Below are 15,927 nucleotides of genomic sequence, written 5' to 3'. Positions count from 1 at the left end.
ACATCGGGCAGGGCGCTCAGCCTTACTTGCTTGTGGGGCTGGTGAGCACACGTGGCCACACCCATTGCTGACGCACTTCTCTCCTGCCGCGCAGTCCCGGTCTCCTTGGCACTGCTCCACACAGACACCTTCACGGTCAGAAAAGACTGGGTTGAGACTCTTAAGCTAAATAAATTCTTATAAATGACCATAACATAAAAACAGCTGCGTATACTTAGATCTAGGACTTTGCTGTTTAGATATGATCTCACATAGAACCTCATCTGACCCTAACAGCAAATAATAGCTGAGGTATTTGCAGGGATATTTGGAGAAATGCCTTAGGACTGAAGTCTTAGGAAAGAAAGACACAAAGAAAGTAGGTTAATGGTAACCCCAATGATCTTTAACCAGTAGGTTTTATTTTTGGTGTTTTATAGATGAGGCTGTTGAGAGATTGGCTGGTCCATGGCAGAGTTGGGACTTGAAGTTCGGTTGAAGTTCAACCGGACTACAAGTTCGGTTCTTTGCCTTTAAAGCACATGTGCCTTTTCCTATACAATTCAGTGAAATTAACCTTGAATATAGAGTTGAGCCCCTAAAGGTCCAGAAATTATTTCTGATGCAAGTAGAGGATTTACTGGATTCTAATCCCTAAAAAAGGTCTCAATGTGACTTTTGAAACTCATAGAGACAGAATTTAAAGATGGAGGCAGCCCTGGAAGCTGCATCAAAACCTTTGGCAAAAGAACAATGTCTCAACCAACAATCACATCACCACCACCAAGAGAATTCTCACTGTGGGTCCTGCCTCAGGGTTGACCTGCTTCTGCCCCCCTCACGATTCATCTCCTCACTTTTATCACCTGTAACTGGGTGACTGATGTATGGCCTGGGCAAGTGAAGAGAGTCTGGACTAGACAAGTGACTCCAGACACAGTGATTATCATAAACACCTCAGGCATTCCAGTGTGTTTCTCTGGATGACCACACAATTGTGCCAGATCAGATCGCGTCCTGCACTTAACTCTTCCAGGACAGAGCAGGGTGCAGAGAGTCAGGACTCACCTACACTCATCAGCGGGGAGCAGATTCGCCGACAGCCGTCCTGGATGCACTGTTTTCCTCTCCCACAATCCCTGTCTTCTCTGCACTCGCTGCTACAGATGGCTGATGAGCGGAAATACGTGGTTAAAAGCTCTTCTCTTACAATCTCAGAATAAATACTTCAAATGCCTTTACATATCATTCAAAAACCATCAATTCCCTAGAAATACATCTATCCAATTATGTGCAGAAAACTACACGATATGACAAAGAAAAAAAAATTAACTATCATAAATGCAGACAGATGTCATGTTCATGGATAAAAAGATACAGTGTTTTAAAGACATCAGTTTCTTACCAAATTGAAATTTAATACGGTCCCAGTCAAAATTGTAAAAGGATTTGTCACAAAAATAGACAAGCTGACTCTGAAATTTTATACTAAAGTTCATCAAAATCAACAATTATCCAGATAGGAATCGAGATAAGTTTAGCAAACTTGCAGGACTGAAATGTGGTTGGATGAACTGGGCTCTCTGTATGAAAAAAAAGACATCTTGTCTCCTACCTCACACCACACAACAAATCTGTTCAAGTGAGTTATAGATCTAAGGGAAAGGTAAAGCAATAAAGCTTCTAGAAAATGCTATAAAAGATAGCTTCAGGACCTTGGGATAGGCAAATATTTCTTAAATTTTACAGAAATATTACTGAGCATGAAAACAGATAGGTAGATGGAATCTCATTTAAATTAAATCTCATTCAATCTTCATTGAATGACAACATTAAGACAGAGAAAAGACAAGCCTCATTGAGAGAAAATGTTTATAATACACATATACAACAAACAATTTGGATCCGGAGTTCCTTACAAGTCAATAGTAACAATTTATAAACTAAGAGAAAAATGGGGAAAAGGATTCAGCAGACACTTCATAAAGGAGATAATTAGAAGTTGTGAGATGAAAATAATGTCAGATTCTGAGAAGGTGGTTTTAATTGTGCAGATGAGCATAGTTTTTGAACCTTCTAGAATCTCCCCTTAAAAACAGAGCAATCAAAATAGCACAAATCAAAACACATGGACAACAGATCTGTAGAACAAGATATCCCCTCAGCCTCCAGAATGTGAGTGGGTGGAAGGAGACAAAACACCACCCTCCACCAGACCAATGAGGTGTCTGCATCTGTGCAGAAATCCAAGGAAAGCGATGAGGTGACTGGTGGAGAAGACTGGGGACATCATTCCTGCGAGAGCTTCCTAAGGAACCCACTAGAGGTTGACTGTCAGCCTACCAAAGTACTGGTGAGATATGAAAATTGGGACTAGTAAGGTCATTAAATACATACTTACAGAAGAGTTAAGACTTAATAATATGAAGAGACTCTATGAACCCTCTATATGCTGTGACAATAGACTTATTAAATATCAGGAAGGACAAAGGAAAGAACACATGAAAAGCAGAGTAAGCTTGATAAGTACCTTAACATGATTCAGTGCAAATGCAAGGATATTGCTTAAACTTAACTGCTGGGGATAGGGAAGTAGGGAGGAAGGAAAGAAGGAAATGAGCTAATTTTATTATGACTATTACTCATAGTAAGAAATCTATAGGCAATAATAAATAAAGGGTGGGGACCATGGTTAGTGCTCTAAGGTCTTGATATAAGGTATCTATTAGAACAAAAACATAAAGCTTTCTAAATGCAGAACATATAATAAGAGAGAGGGAAAGGGATAGACAGGTTGCAGAAATAAAATAGGTTATATAAGGAAAGACTATGTGTCGAATAAATACATTTACAAGAGTAAATAAAATAACAACCAAACAGATAAGATAAACCTTATACATCTCTTTTAGAGCTATATGTAGAATTAATATGTGATAAAATAATGCCTGGAATCTGAAAATACCAGAGATGGGGGAATGGGTGGGGTTAGACATGAAGGAAGAAAGACCACACGTTGACAATGGTTGGGTGACGGGTACTTGGTGTATCGTTCTACCAATCTGTCTGCTTTGTACATAGATTTCCCATAATAAAAAGTTGAAACTGAAATTCGCTGAGGGAAGGCTAAATATCTTAATGAGTTAAAAATGTGCAATCACTAACATGCCATACACATGGACAGAGTAAGTGTGGAATGACCAACAGTGATGTTTCTCTGGGCAAAGGGAGTGTGGGTACCATTTTTTGTTTCTATAGCTTTGGTTGTAGAGTCTTACTTTCCAACCATAGATATATATTTGGGGAGTGGTAAAGTGACTGTGCTGGAAAAAACTGAGAAGGACTAAATGCACGGTACCATGATGAAGGAGTTCAAAGAACACCCCATCCTTTGAATGTTTTATGTTGAAAACATTCAAAACCATGCTCAAGATAAATTACTGTTGAACATCTGTTGAAAGGTTGGGAAGCATCAAGTACATAGTCCTTTTAAGCCCGGGAATTAGGGCAGGGCGCTCAGCCTTACTTGCTTGTGGGGCTGGTGAGCACACGTGGCCACACCCATTGCTGACGCACTTCTCTCCTGTTGCGCAGTCCCGGTCTTCTCGGCACTGCTCCACACAGACACCTTCACGGTCAGAAAAGACTGGGTTGAGACACTTAAACTAAAGAAATGCTTATAAATGACCATAACATAACAATAGCTGCATATACTTTGATGTAGGACTTCGCTGCTTAAATGTGATATAACATAGAACCTCATCTGACCCTTCCAGCAAATAATAGCTGAGGTATTTGCAGGGGTATTTGGAGAAATGCCTTAGGACTGAAGTCTTTGTAGGAAAGAAAGATGCAAGGAAAGCAGGTTAATGGCAACCCCAATGATCTTTAACCAGTAGGTTTTATTTTTGGTATCTTATAGAGGAGGCCATTGAGAAATTGTCTGGTCCATGGCAAACTTCAACTGGACTTCAAGTCCGGTTCTTTGCCTTTAAAGCACATGTGCCTTTTTCTATACAATTCATTGAAATTAACCTTGAATATAGAATTGAGCCCCTAAAGGTCCAGAAATTATTTCTGATGCAAGTAGAAGATTTACTGGATTCTAATCCCTAAAAAAGGTCTCAATGTGACTTTTTGATACTCATAGAGACAGAATTTAAAGATGGAGGCAGCCCTGGAAGCTGCATCAAAACCTTTGGCAAAAGAACAATGTCTCAACCAACAATCACATCACCACCACCAAGAGAATTCTCACTGTGGGTCCTGCCACAGGGTTGACCTGCTTCTGCCCCCCTCACGATTCATCTCTTTCCAGCTCACTTTTATCATCTGAACCTGGGTGACTGATGTATGGCCTGGGCAAGTGAAGACAGTCTGGACTAGGCAAGTGACTCCAGACACAGTGATTATCATAAACACCTCAGGCATTCCAGTGTGTTTCTCTGGATGACCACACAATTGTGCCAGATCAGATCGCGTCCTGCACTTAACTCTTCCAGGACAGAGCAGGGTGCAGAAAGTCAGGACTCACCTACACTCATCAGCGGGGAGCAGATTCGTTGACAGCCGTCCTGGATGCACTGTTTTCCTCTCCCACAATCCCTGTCTTCTCTGCACTCGCTGCTACAGATGGCTGATGAGCGGAAATATGCGGTTAAAAGCTCTTCTCTTACAATCTCAAAATAAATACTTCAAATGCCTTTACAATATCATTCAAAACCCATCAATTCCCTAGAAATACATCTATCCAATTATGTGCAGAAAGGTACATGATACGACAAGAAAAAAAAATTAACTATCTTATAAATGCAGAGAGATGCCATGTTCTTGGATGAAAAGACAGGGTGTTTTAGAGATATCAATTTCTTCCCCAAATTGAAATTTAATACAGTCTCAGTCAAAATTGTAGAAGGATTTGTCACAAAAATAGACAAGCTGACTCTGAAATTTTATATGAAAGTTCACCACAACCAACAATTATCAAGATAAGAATCAAGATAAGCTTAGCAAACTTGCAGGACTGAAATGTGGTTGGATGAACTGGGCTCTCTGTATGAAAAAAAAGATACCTTGTCTCCTACCTCACACCACACAACAAATCTGTTCAAGTGAGTTATAGATCTAAGGGAAAGGTAAAGCAATAAAGCTTCTAGAAAATGCTATAAAAGATAGCTTCAGGACCTTGGGATAGGCAAATATTTCTTAAATTTTACAGAAATATTACTGAGCATGAAAATAGGTAAGTAGATGGAATCTCATTTAAATTATGAACTTTTCTTCATTGAATGACAACATTAAGAGAGAGAAAAGAATAGCCTGATTGAGAGAAAATGTTTATAATACACGTATACAACAAACAATTTGGATCTGGAATTGCTTACAAGTCATTAGTAAGAATTCATAGCCTAAGAGAAAAATGGGGAAAAGGATTGAGTATACACTTCATAAAGGAGATATTTGGAAGTTGTGAGTCAAAAATAATGTCAGATTCTTAGAAGGTGGTTTTAATTGTGCAGATTGGCATAGTTTTTGACCTTCTAGAATCTCCCCTTAAAAACAGAGCAATCAAAATAGCACAATTCAAAACACATAGACAACAGATCTGTAGAACAAGATATCCCCTCAGCCTCCAGAATGTGAGTGGGTGGAAGGAGACAAAACACCACCCTCCACCAGACCAATGAGGTGTCTGCATCTGTGCAGAAATCCAAGGAAAGCGATGAGGTGACTGGTGGAGAAGACTGGGGACATCATTCCTGCGAGAGCTTCCTAAGGAACCCACTAGAGGTTGACTGTCAGCCTACCAAAGTACTGGTGAGATATGAAAATTGGGACTAGTAAGGTCATTAAATACATACTTACAGAAGAGTTAAGACTTAATAATATGAAGAGACTCTATGAACCCTCTATATGCTGTGACAATAGACTTATTAAATATCAGGAAGGACAAAGGAAAGAACACATGAAAAGCAGAGTAAGCTTGATAAGTACCTTAACATGATTCAGTGCAAATGCAAGGATATTGCTTAAACTTAACTGCTGGGGATAGGGAAGTAGGGAGGAAGGAAAGAAGGAAATGAGCTAATTTTATTATGACTATTACTCATAGTAAGAAATCTATAGGCAATAATAAATAAAGGGTGGGGACCATGGTTAGTGCTCTAAGGTCTTGATATAAGGTATCTATTAGAACAAAAACATAAAGCTTTCTAAATGCAGAACATATAATAAGAGAGAGGGAAAGGGATAGACAGGTTGCAGAAATAAAATAGGTTATATAAGGAAAGACTATGTGTCGAATAAATACATTTACAAGAGTAAATAAAATAACAACCAAACAGATAAGATAAACCTTATACATCTCTTTTAGAGCTATATGTAGAATTAATATGTGATAAAATAATGCCTGGAATCTGAAAATACCAGAGATGGGGGAATGGGTGGGGTTAGACATGAAGGAAGAAAGACCACACGTTGACAATGGTTGGGTGACGGGTACATGGTGTATCGTTCTACCAATCTGTCTGCTTTGTACATAGATTTCCCATAATAAAAAGTTGAAACTGAAATTCGCTGAGGGAAGGCTAAATATCTTAATGAGTTAAAAATGTGCAATCACTAACATGCCATACACACGGACAGAGTAAGTGTGGAATGACCAACAGTGATGTTTCTCTGGGCAAAGGGAGTGTGGGTACCATTTTTTGTTTCTATAGCTTTGGTTGTAGAGTCTTAACTTTCCAACCATAGATATATATTTGGGGAGTGGTAAAGTGACTGTGCTGGAAAAAACTGAGAAGGACTAAATGCACGGTACCATGATGAAGGAGTTCAAAGAACACCCCATCCTTTGAATGTTTTATGTTGAAAACATTCAAAACCATGCTCAAGATAAATTACTGTTGAACATCTGTTGAAAGGTTGGGAAGCATCAAGTACATAGTCCTTTTAAGCCCGGGAATTAGGGCAGGGCGCTCAGCCTTACTTGCTTGTGGGGCTGGTGAGCACACGTGGCCACACCCATTGCTGACGCACTTCTCTCCTGTTGCGCAGTCTCGGTCTTCTCGGCACTGCTCCACACAGACACCTTCACGGTCAGAAAAGACTGGGTTGAGACACTTAAACTAAAGAAATGCTTATAAATGACCATGACATAACAATAGCTGTGTATACTTTGATCTAGGACTTCGCTGCTTAAATATGATATAACATAGAACCTCATCTGACCCTTCCAGCAAATAATAGCTGAGGTATTTGCAGGGGTATTTGGAGAAATGCCTTAGGACTGAAGTCTTTGTAGGAAAGAAAGATGCAAGGAAAGCAGGTTAATGGCAACCCCAATGATCTTTAACCAGTAGGTTTTATTTTTGGTATCTTATAGAGGAGGCCATTGAGAAATTGTCTGGTCCATGGCAGAGTTGGGACTTGAAGTCCAGTTGAAGTTCAATCGGACTTCAATTCTGGTTCTTTGCCTTTAAAGCACATGTGCCTTTTTCTATACAATTCATTGAAATTAACCTTGAATATAGAATTGAGCCCCTAAAGGTCCAGAAATTATTTCTGATGCAAGTAGAAGATTTACTGGATTCTAATCCCTAAAAAAGGTCTCAATGTGACTTTTTGATACTCATAGAGACAGAATTTAAAGATGGAGGCAGCCCTGGAAGCTGCATCAAAACCTTTGGCAAAAGAACAATGTCTCAACCAACAATCACATCACCACCACCAAAAGAATTCTCACTGTGGGTCCTGCCGCAGGGTTGACCTGCTTCTGCCCCCCTCACGATTCATCTCTTTCCAGCTCACTTTTATCATCTGAACCTGGGTGACTGATGTATGGCCTGGGCAAGTGAAGAGAGTCTGGATTAGACAAGTGACTCCAGACACAGTGATTATCATAAACACCTCAGGCATTCCAGTGTGTTTCTCTGGATGACCACACAATTGTGCCAGATCAGATCGCGTCCTGCACTTAACTCTTCCAGGACAGAGCAGGGTGCAGAAAGTCAGGACTCACCTACACTCATCAGCGGGGAGCAGATTCGTTGACAGCCGTCCTGGATGCACCGTTTTCCTCTCCCACAATCCCTGTCTTCTCTGCACTCGCTGCTACAGATGGCTGATGAGCGGAAATATGCGGTTAAAAGCTCTTCTCTTACAATCTCAAAATAAATACTTCAAATGCCTTTACAATATCATTCAAAACCCATCAATTCCCTAGAAATACATCTATCCAATTATGTGCAGAAAGGTACATGATACGACAAGAAAAAAAAATTAACTATCTTATAAATGCAGAGAGATGCCATGTTCTTGGATGAAAAGACAGGGTGTTTTAGAGATATCAATTTCTTCCCCAAATTGAAATTTAATACAGTCTCAGTCAAAATTGTAGAAGGATTTGTCACAAAAATAGACAAGCTGACTCTGAAATTTTATATGAAAGTTCACCACAACCAACAATTATCAAGATAAGAATCAAGATAAGCTTAGCAAACTTGCAGGACTGAAATGTGGTTGGATGAACTGGGCTCTCTGTATGAAAAAAAAGACACCTTGTCTCCTACCTCACACCACACAACAAATCTGTTCAAGTGAGTTATAGATCTAAGGGAAAGGTAAAGCAATAAAGCTTCTAGAAAATGCTATAAAAGATAGCTTCAGGACCTTGGGATAGGCAAATATTTCTTAAATTTTACAGAAATATTACTGAGCATGAAAATAGGTAGGTAGATGGAATCTCATTTAAATTATGAAGTTTTCTTCATTGAATGACAACATTAAGATAGAGAAAAGACAAGCCTCATTGAGAGAAAATGTTTATAATACACGTATACAACAAACAATTTGGATCTGGAATTGCTTACAAGTCAATAGTAGGAATTCATATCCTAAGAGAACAAAGGGGAAAAGGATTGAGTATACACTTCATAAAGGAGATATTTGGAAGTTGTGAGTCAAAAATAATGTCAGATTCTGAGAAGGTGGTTTTAATTGTGCAGATTGGCATAGTTTTTGACCTTCTAGAATCTCCCCTTAAAAACAGAGCAATCAAAATAGCACAATTCAAAACACATAGACAACAGATCTGTAGAACAAGATATCCCCTCAAACTCCAAAATGTGAGTGGGTGGAAGGAGACAAAACACCATCTTCCACCAGACCAATGAGGTGTCTGCATCTGTGCAGAAATCCAAGGAAAGCGATGAGGTGACTGATGGAGAAGACTGGGGACATCATTCCTACGAAAGCTTCCTAAGGAACCCACTAGAGGTTGACTGTCAGCCTACCAAAGTACTGGTGAGATATGAAAATTGGGACTAGTAAGGTCATTAAATACATACTTACAGAAGAATTAAGACTCAATAATGTTCATGAAGAGAGTCTACGAACTGTCTATTTGCTGTGACAATGTACCTATTAAATATCAGGAAGGACAAAGGAAAGAACATATGAAAAGCAGAGTAAGCTTAACAAGATCCAGTGCAAATGCAAGGATATTGCTTAAACTTAACTTCTGGGGATAGGGAATTGGAGAGGAGTGAAAGATGGAAATGAGCTAATTTTATTATGACTATTACTCATAGTAGGAAATCTATAGGCAATAATAAAAAAAAGGGTGGGGACCAAGGGTAGTACTCTAAGGTCTTGATATAAGGTATCTGTTAGAACAAAAAACAGAAAGCTTTTTAAATGCAAAACATATAATAAGAGAGAGGAAAAGGGATAGACTGGTTACACAAATAAAATAGGTTATATAAGGAAAGACTATGTGTCGAATAAATACATCTACAATAGTAAATAAAATAACAACCAAACAGGTAAGATAAACCTTATACATCTCTTTTAGAGCTACATGTAGAATACATGTAAAATGTGATAAAATAATGCCTGGAATCTGAAAATAACAGGGATGGGGGAAGTGGGTGGGATTAGACATGGAGGAAGAATGACCACAGGTTGATAACGGTTGGGTGACAGGTACATGGTCTATCATTATTCCAATCTGTCTGCTTTGTACATAGATTACCCATAATAAAAAGTTGAAACTGAAATACGCTGAGGGAATGCTAAATATCTTAATGAGTTAAAAATGTGCAATCACCAACATGTCCATACACATGGACAGAGTAAGTGTGGAATGACCAACAGTGATGTTTTTCTGGGCACAGGGAGTGTGGGTACCATTTTTTGTTTCTATAGCTTTGGTTGTAGAGTCTTACTTTCCAACCATAGATATATATTTGGGGAGTGGTAAAGTGACTGTGCTGGAAAAAACTGAGAAGGACTAAATGCACGGTACCGTGATGAAGGAGTTCAAAGAACACCCCATCCTTTGAATGTTTTATGTTGAAAACATTCAAAACCATGCTCAAGATAAATTACTATTGAACATTTGGTGAAAGATTGGGAAGGACCAAGTGCATAGTAGCCCAGGAATTGGGAGGAGCACTCAGCCTTACTTGCTTCCGGGGCTGGTGAGCACACGTGGCCACACCCATTGCTGACGCACTTCTCTCCTGCTGCGCAGTCCTGGTCGTCTTGACACTGCTCCACACAGACCCCTTCACGATCAGAAAAAACTGGGTTGAGACACTTAAATACCATGATTATTTATGTTGTAAATGACCATGACCTAATAACATCAGGATACACTTTGATCTAGGTCTTCATTGTTTTAACATGAACCCACAGAGAACCTCATCTGACCCTTTCATCAAATAATATCTGAAGAATTTGCAGGAATATTTGGATTTAAATTCAGGGACATTTCCTTTTAAAGCACATGTCCCTTTTGCTATACAAGTCAGTGAAATTAACCTTGAATACAGAGTAAAGCTCCTAAAGGTCAAGAAATTATTTCAGATGAGAATTTATTGGATTCAGATCCCTGAAAAAGTCTCAGTGTGGCTCTTTGATACTCCTAGAGACAGAGTTTAAAGACGGAGGCAGCCCTGGAGGCTGATCAAAGACTTCAGCAAAAGAATAAAGACTCCACCACGAATCACATCACCACCACCGAGAGAATTCTTACTGTGGTTCCTGCCACAGGATGACCTGCCTCTGCCATCCACATTATGAATCTCTTCCAATCTCACTTTTATACTCTGTAAATGGAGGTTGTCTGGTGTTGTGGTTTGAGCAAGTGAAGAGAGGCTAGACTAGATGAGTGACTCCCAAATGTGGCTGATGATAACAATCATCTTTACAATGAACTACAGATAGTAGGACCTCTTCAGGCCTAATTACTCAGCTTCTCCAGGGTTGAGCCTATACACATATATTTTAATGAGGGCTCCAGCTGACGCTGATGCTGAGATGGACTAGAGATTCTTCCAGAGCTAGTATGTCTGAAATTTTAGGATTTCATCAGCTTTTGCCAATTTGTGGAGGAAGGTTGGGGACCGCAACTCTTTGTCAATATCCAACCACTCATTCATTTGCTCATGGTTCATTTACTCATTCATTCATTTCCCTTGTTTCTAATTCATTAGCTTATTCTAAGAAAAATGTCAACTCTGTGTAAGGAACAGGACTAGATGTTTCAGGAAGGCAGATTAAAACTAGGATGGGAAATCAAGTTTGCTCTGAATAACAACAGTTCACAGCTATGCATGTTAAACTATGCAAGTTTAATAGTAAGTGACATGAGAAAGGGACTGCAAAGACTAGATAGGAGTGGTTTAGTGATTACTGTGCTAGAGAATTAGCTGGGATTTGAACTCACAAATATAATCACACACATTGACAAAGACCATCCAATGGGGAAAGAATGGTCTTTTCAATAAATGGTGCTGAGAAGATGGACATCCACACGCAAAAGAATAAATTGGGATTACTGCCTCAAATCATATGTATACATACATACCTATAGTATGGGCTTCCCTGGTGTCTCAGACAGTAAAGAATCTACCTGCAATTTGAGAGACCTGGACTCAATCCCTGGGTCAGGAAGATCCCCTGGAGAAGGGAGTGGCTACCCATTCCAGTATTCTTGCATGGAGAATTCCATGGACAGAGGAGCCTGTTGGACTATAGTCCATGGGGTCACAAAGAGTCAGACACAACTGAGTGAGTAACACACACCCATACAATATACACACACCTATACACAAATTCACTCAAAATGGATCAAAGACCTAAATGTAGGAGTTAAAACTATAAAGCTCGTAGGAGGAAACATAGGTATAAATCTTTGTGATCTTGGATTGGCCAATGGTTTCTTAAATACGACAACCAAAACAAAAGCAAAAAAAGAGGCATATAAGTTGGCCCTCAAAAAATTAAAATCTCTTGTGCATTAAAGAACATTGTCAAGAAAACGGAAAGAAAATCCATAGAGTGGGAGAAAATATTTGCAAATCATATGTCTGATAAGGGTCAAATATCTAAAACATGCTTCTGAGGTGTCTCAGTGGTGAACAGTCTGACTACAGTGTAGGAGACATGGGTTGGTTCCCTGGGTTAGGAAGATCCCCTGGAGACGGAAATGGAAATCCACCCTAGTACTCTTGCCTGGGAAATCCCATGAACAGTGGAGCCTGGTGGGCTATAGTCCATGCGGTTGCAAAAGGGTCGGACACATCTTAGCAACTAAACAATGACAGCAATCCAGAATATATAATGAATTCCTACAACTCAGCAAGAAAAGGACAAACCCTCCCATCTTGCAAAGGGAGGGCTTGAATAGACATTTCTTGAACAGATTACATACAAATGAACATTAAGCATATGAAAAAGCACCCAATATCATTAATCACTGCTGCTGCTGCTGCTGCTGCTAAGTGGCTTCAGTCATATCTGACTCTGTGCGACCCCATAGATGGCAGCCCACCAGGCTCCCCTGTCCCTGGGATTCTCCAGGCAAGAACACTGGAGTGGGTTGCCATTTCGAAATGCAAATTGAAACCACAGTGAGGTATCACGGTAAGATATCCCACAATCACTATGATGGCTATAATTAACAGTCAGGTGTCAACAAGTGTTGGAAAGGATGTGGGAGGGATGAGAACTCTCACAGATTGATGTTGGGTACACTGGTGCAGGCTCTGTGGAAAGCAGAGTTTGGCAGTTCCTCAAGAAATTAATCACAGACTTGCCACATGACTCAGCAATTCTACTCCTTGCAAATCCACCCGAGGGAACTGAAAGCATGTTCACACAAAAATTTATACACAAATGCTCATAGCAGCATAACTTGCTTACTAGCCACAAAGTAGAAATAACACAAATGTCCATCAACTGATGAATGTATAAATCATACCTGGCAGAGCTGTACGATCCAGCCATAAAAAGGAATGGAGTACTGGTAGATGCCACAATTTAGATAAACTTTGAAAATGTTGAAGAAGCCAGACACAAAAGCCCACATTGTTATATAATTTCTTTTAGAAATTATATGATATGAAATATCATATAATATTTCTAGATTATATCATATCATATTTCTAGATATGAAATATCTAGAATAGAAAAATGCTTCAAAAATGGAAAGTGGATTAGAAGGGGGTGGGGGGTAGGGAGGAAAGAACAGGGAGTTTGACAATGGATATGGGCTTTCTTTAGGGAGTGATGAATGGTCTGCAATTAGATGGTGGTGATGGCTGAACAATGTTGTGAATATACTAAAAACCACTGAGTGGTACACCTTAAAATGGCAAATTTTACCTCAGTAAACACACACAAGCAAACACAGAGCTTGAGACCTCAGACAGCCTGATTTAATTGGTCCAGCCGAGGGTCTTGGCATTGGTCTTTTTAATACACTTCTGGGGTGATTCTAAAGTATTGGCAGAGCCTCTTCCTACCCAAAATGTGGTCTGTAGGCCAGAGTCATCAGCATCACTTAGAAGCTTGTTAAGAATGCAGAATTTTGGACCCCATCCCAGACCTGAATCACAGTCTGCAGTTTAACAGGATCCTTGGGTAATTCCTGTCATATTAAAGTTTGAGAACTACCACACTAGTCTAGAAGAACTGACTGTGTCCATTATGTTTATGATGTAAATAGTATACTGGGGCTTTCAAGGATTGAGGAGATTTCCACAGTCCGGGGTTGGGGAGGTTGTCACATAACAGAACATATTTACATGTTGAAGAAATCAATTGCCTGATTAGAGCTGCACTTTGGGAAGAATAATTTCACACTCAAGCATAGAGTTGGCTGGAATTCAACACACAACATGTGTTTTAGAGGAGAAAGAGTTCCAAGAGTAATGCAAGGGTTCAGGTATGTAACTAGGGTGGTGGCAATCAGATTGCAAAGGCTATAAGAGAAACTGTGAAAGAAGATTTGACAAAGTCTGGTCATTGATTATATGGGGGGAGCAAGACAGCCAGAGAAATCACCTTTGGCTGTGGAAGTGTAGGAAAAGAAAGCCAAAAGCACAGAAAAGGGAGAGCAAAGAGAAGCCGTGGAAGAGTGTTTCAGATTAAAAAATCGTGAACAATGTCAGATTCTGCAGAAATACCAAGGAGGTTGACTATTGAAGAAAATTATTAGATTGTCAACCAGGAAGATATTGATGCTTTGGGAGAGTGAAGTCGGGGGATAACTGATGGAGGAGGGTTGTTGGTGGTGATTGTCGTGGTGGTGGTGGTTGAAGTGATATTAGAAAGGCTCAGGTGTGGTTGGTAACTGTCAAGAAAGACAGAAAACAGAAGTGGGTTCAGAAGCATGTTTCTCAACAATGCAGAAATGTATTTGTTTTAGGTAGAAGCAAATGGAGAGAAGAGGGTGGAGATGCTGGGAACAGACCCGGAAGCTGATGGAGCAGAGTCAGAGGAGGAGGTGAGGGCAGTGCAAATGGAGAGGTTGGCCTTTGGAGAGAGGGAGAGAGGAGGTCGGCAGACACAGAGGGATGCTGGCGTGGGGACTTGTGGGGAAAATTAAAGCGTGCCTCAGCGTCTCCTCATGTGGACTGTTCTCCATGTTTATCCATCCCCGCTCCATCCCCTCTTTAGATTGCACAGGACAGTCCTAGATTTTCCACTTTCTGACTCTCTTGTTCTGAGAGGTGGGACGAGACTTACCAATTGCCTGGAGTCTTGTGTTGAGGGTGAGGAGACTGGCCAGGAGGAAGAGACCACCCAACTTCATGTTGCTAGTTGAGGACATCATGCGCGTAGACGAGGCACATGTGCGAGGCCCAGGCAGCTGAGATTTATACGCTGCTGGACAGAGAGCCTGGCCTGCGTTCAAGGAACGTTTAGGAAACTTGAAACTTGGACCTCTGCCAAGCAGCTGACTTTGCTAGGGAAAAAAGAACCAAAAAAAAAAAAAAAAAAAACCCTCACAAACTCTGTGTGGTGTTGGGCAATGTTTGTTTTCCAAGCAAGTTCTTTGAGACATGGTTCTTAGTGTAATTAAAAAAAAAAAAAATCTATCAGATGAGAAAGCAAGAGAAGTAAGGGCGGGTGAAGAAGACAGTGATAAAAGATAGATGAATATAGATAGAGAGATAGACAGATATATAGAAGCCACGCCATGCCAAGTGGCTGCAGTTGTGTCTGACTCTTTGCTGCCCCATGGACTGTAGCCCACCAGGCTCCTCTGTCCATGGGATTCTCCAGGCGAGAATACTGTGGTGGGTAGCCATTTTCTCCTCCAAGAGATCTTCCCAATGCAGGGACGGAACCAGAGTCTCATGCACTGCAGGCAGATTCTTTAGCATATGAGCCACCACGGAAGCTCAAAGATAGAAGAGGTAACTCAACAACCTCTGTGTGCAAGGTGCTTTCCTCTTTAAGCATCACAACTGAGGTACCACAAGGTTAAACCTCAAGCTTGCTTGAGGTTACAGAGCTACTAAATGGGGTTCAGACTCAGATATTATTGGGTTCATATTTCATGACTCCTTTCCTATAACCCTCTGTCTCTGCATCAGCACCTGGGTCTAAATATTGTATTGCATCATATGATACTGTTAAGTGACCCATCTTTCTCCT

The 15,927-nt window shown here is 40.2% G+C and overlaps 1 protein-coding gene across 4 annotated transcripts in view; it reads right to left on the bottom strand.

The window, feature by feature from the left end:
- Nucleotides 1-15,141, bottom strand: part of LOC129649665 (keratin-associated protein 5-1-like) — a 31,933-nt gene extending 16,792 nt beyond the window's left edge. For 3 of the 4 annotated variants that reach the window (XM_055577316.1, XM_055577317.1, XM_055577319.1), the window contains exons 1-8: nucleotides 15,013-15,141; nucleotides 10,443-10,544; nucleotides 7,997-8,098; nucleotides 6,965-7,066; nucleotides 4,511-4,612; nucleotides 3,503-3,604; nucleotides 1,048-1,149; nucleotides 27-128 (exon numbers count right to left, since the gene is read on the bottom strand). In XM_055577316.1, coding sequence (XP_055433291.1) covers nucleotides 27-128; nucleotides 1,048-1,149; nucleotides 3,503-3,604; nucleotides 4,511-4,612; nucleotides 6,965-7,066; nucleotides 7,997-8,098; nucleotides 10,443-10,544; nucleotides 15,013-15,100 — 802 coding nt within the window. In that variant the 5' untranslated portion in view covers nucleotides 15,101-15,141. The remainder of the gene's footprint in view (nucleotides 1-26; nucleotides 129-1,047; nucleotides 1,150-3,502; nucleotides 3,605-4,510; nucleotides 4,613-6,964; nucleotides 7,067-7,996; nucleotides 8,099-10,442; nucleotides 10,545-15,012) is intronic. The other variant, XM_055577318.1, reaches the window with a different exon arrangement.
- Between the last annotated feature and the right edge of the window lie 786 nt (nucleotides 15,142-15,927).

This window comes from Bubalus kerabau, chromosome 4, assembly GCF_029407905.1.
Source record: "Bubalus kerabau isolate K-KA32 ecotype Philippines breed swamp buffalo chromosome 4, PCC_UOA_SB_1v2, whole genome shotgun sequence".
Lineage (NCBI taxonomy): Eukaryota > Metazoa > Chordata > Mammalia > Artiodactyla > Bovidae > Bubalus > Bubalus kerabau.
Note: the sequence above shows the minus strand (reverse complement) of the source record. Positions and strands in the feature narration are given on the sequence as shown.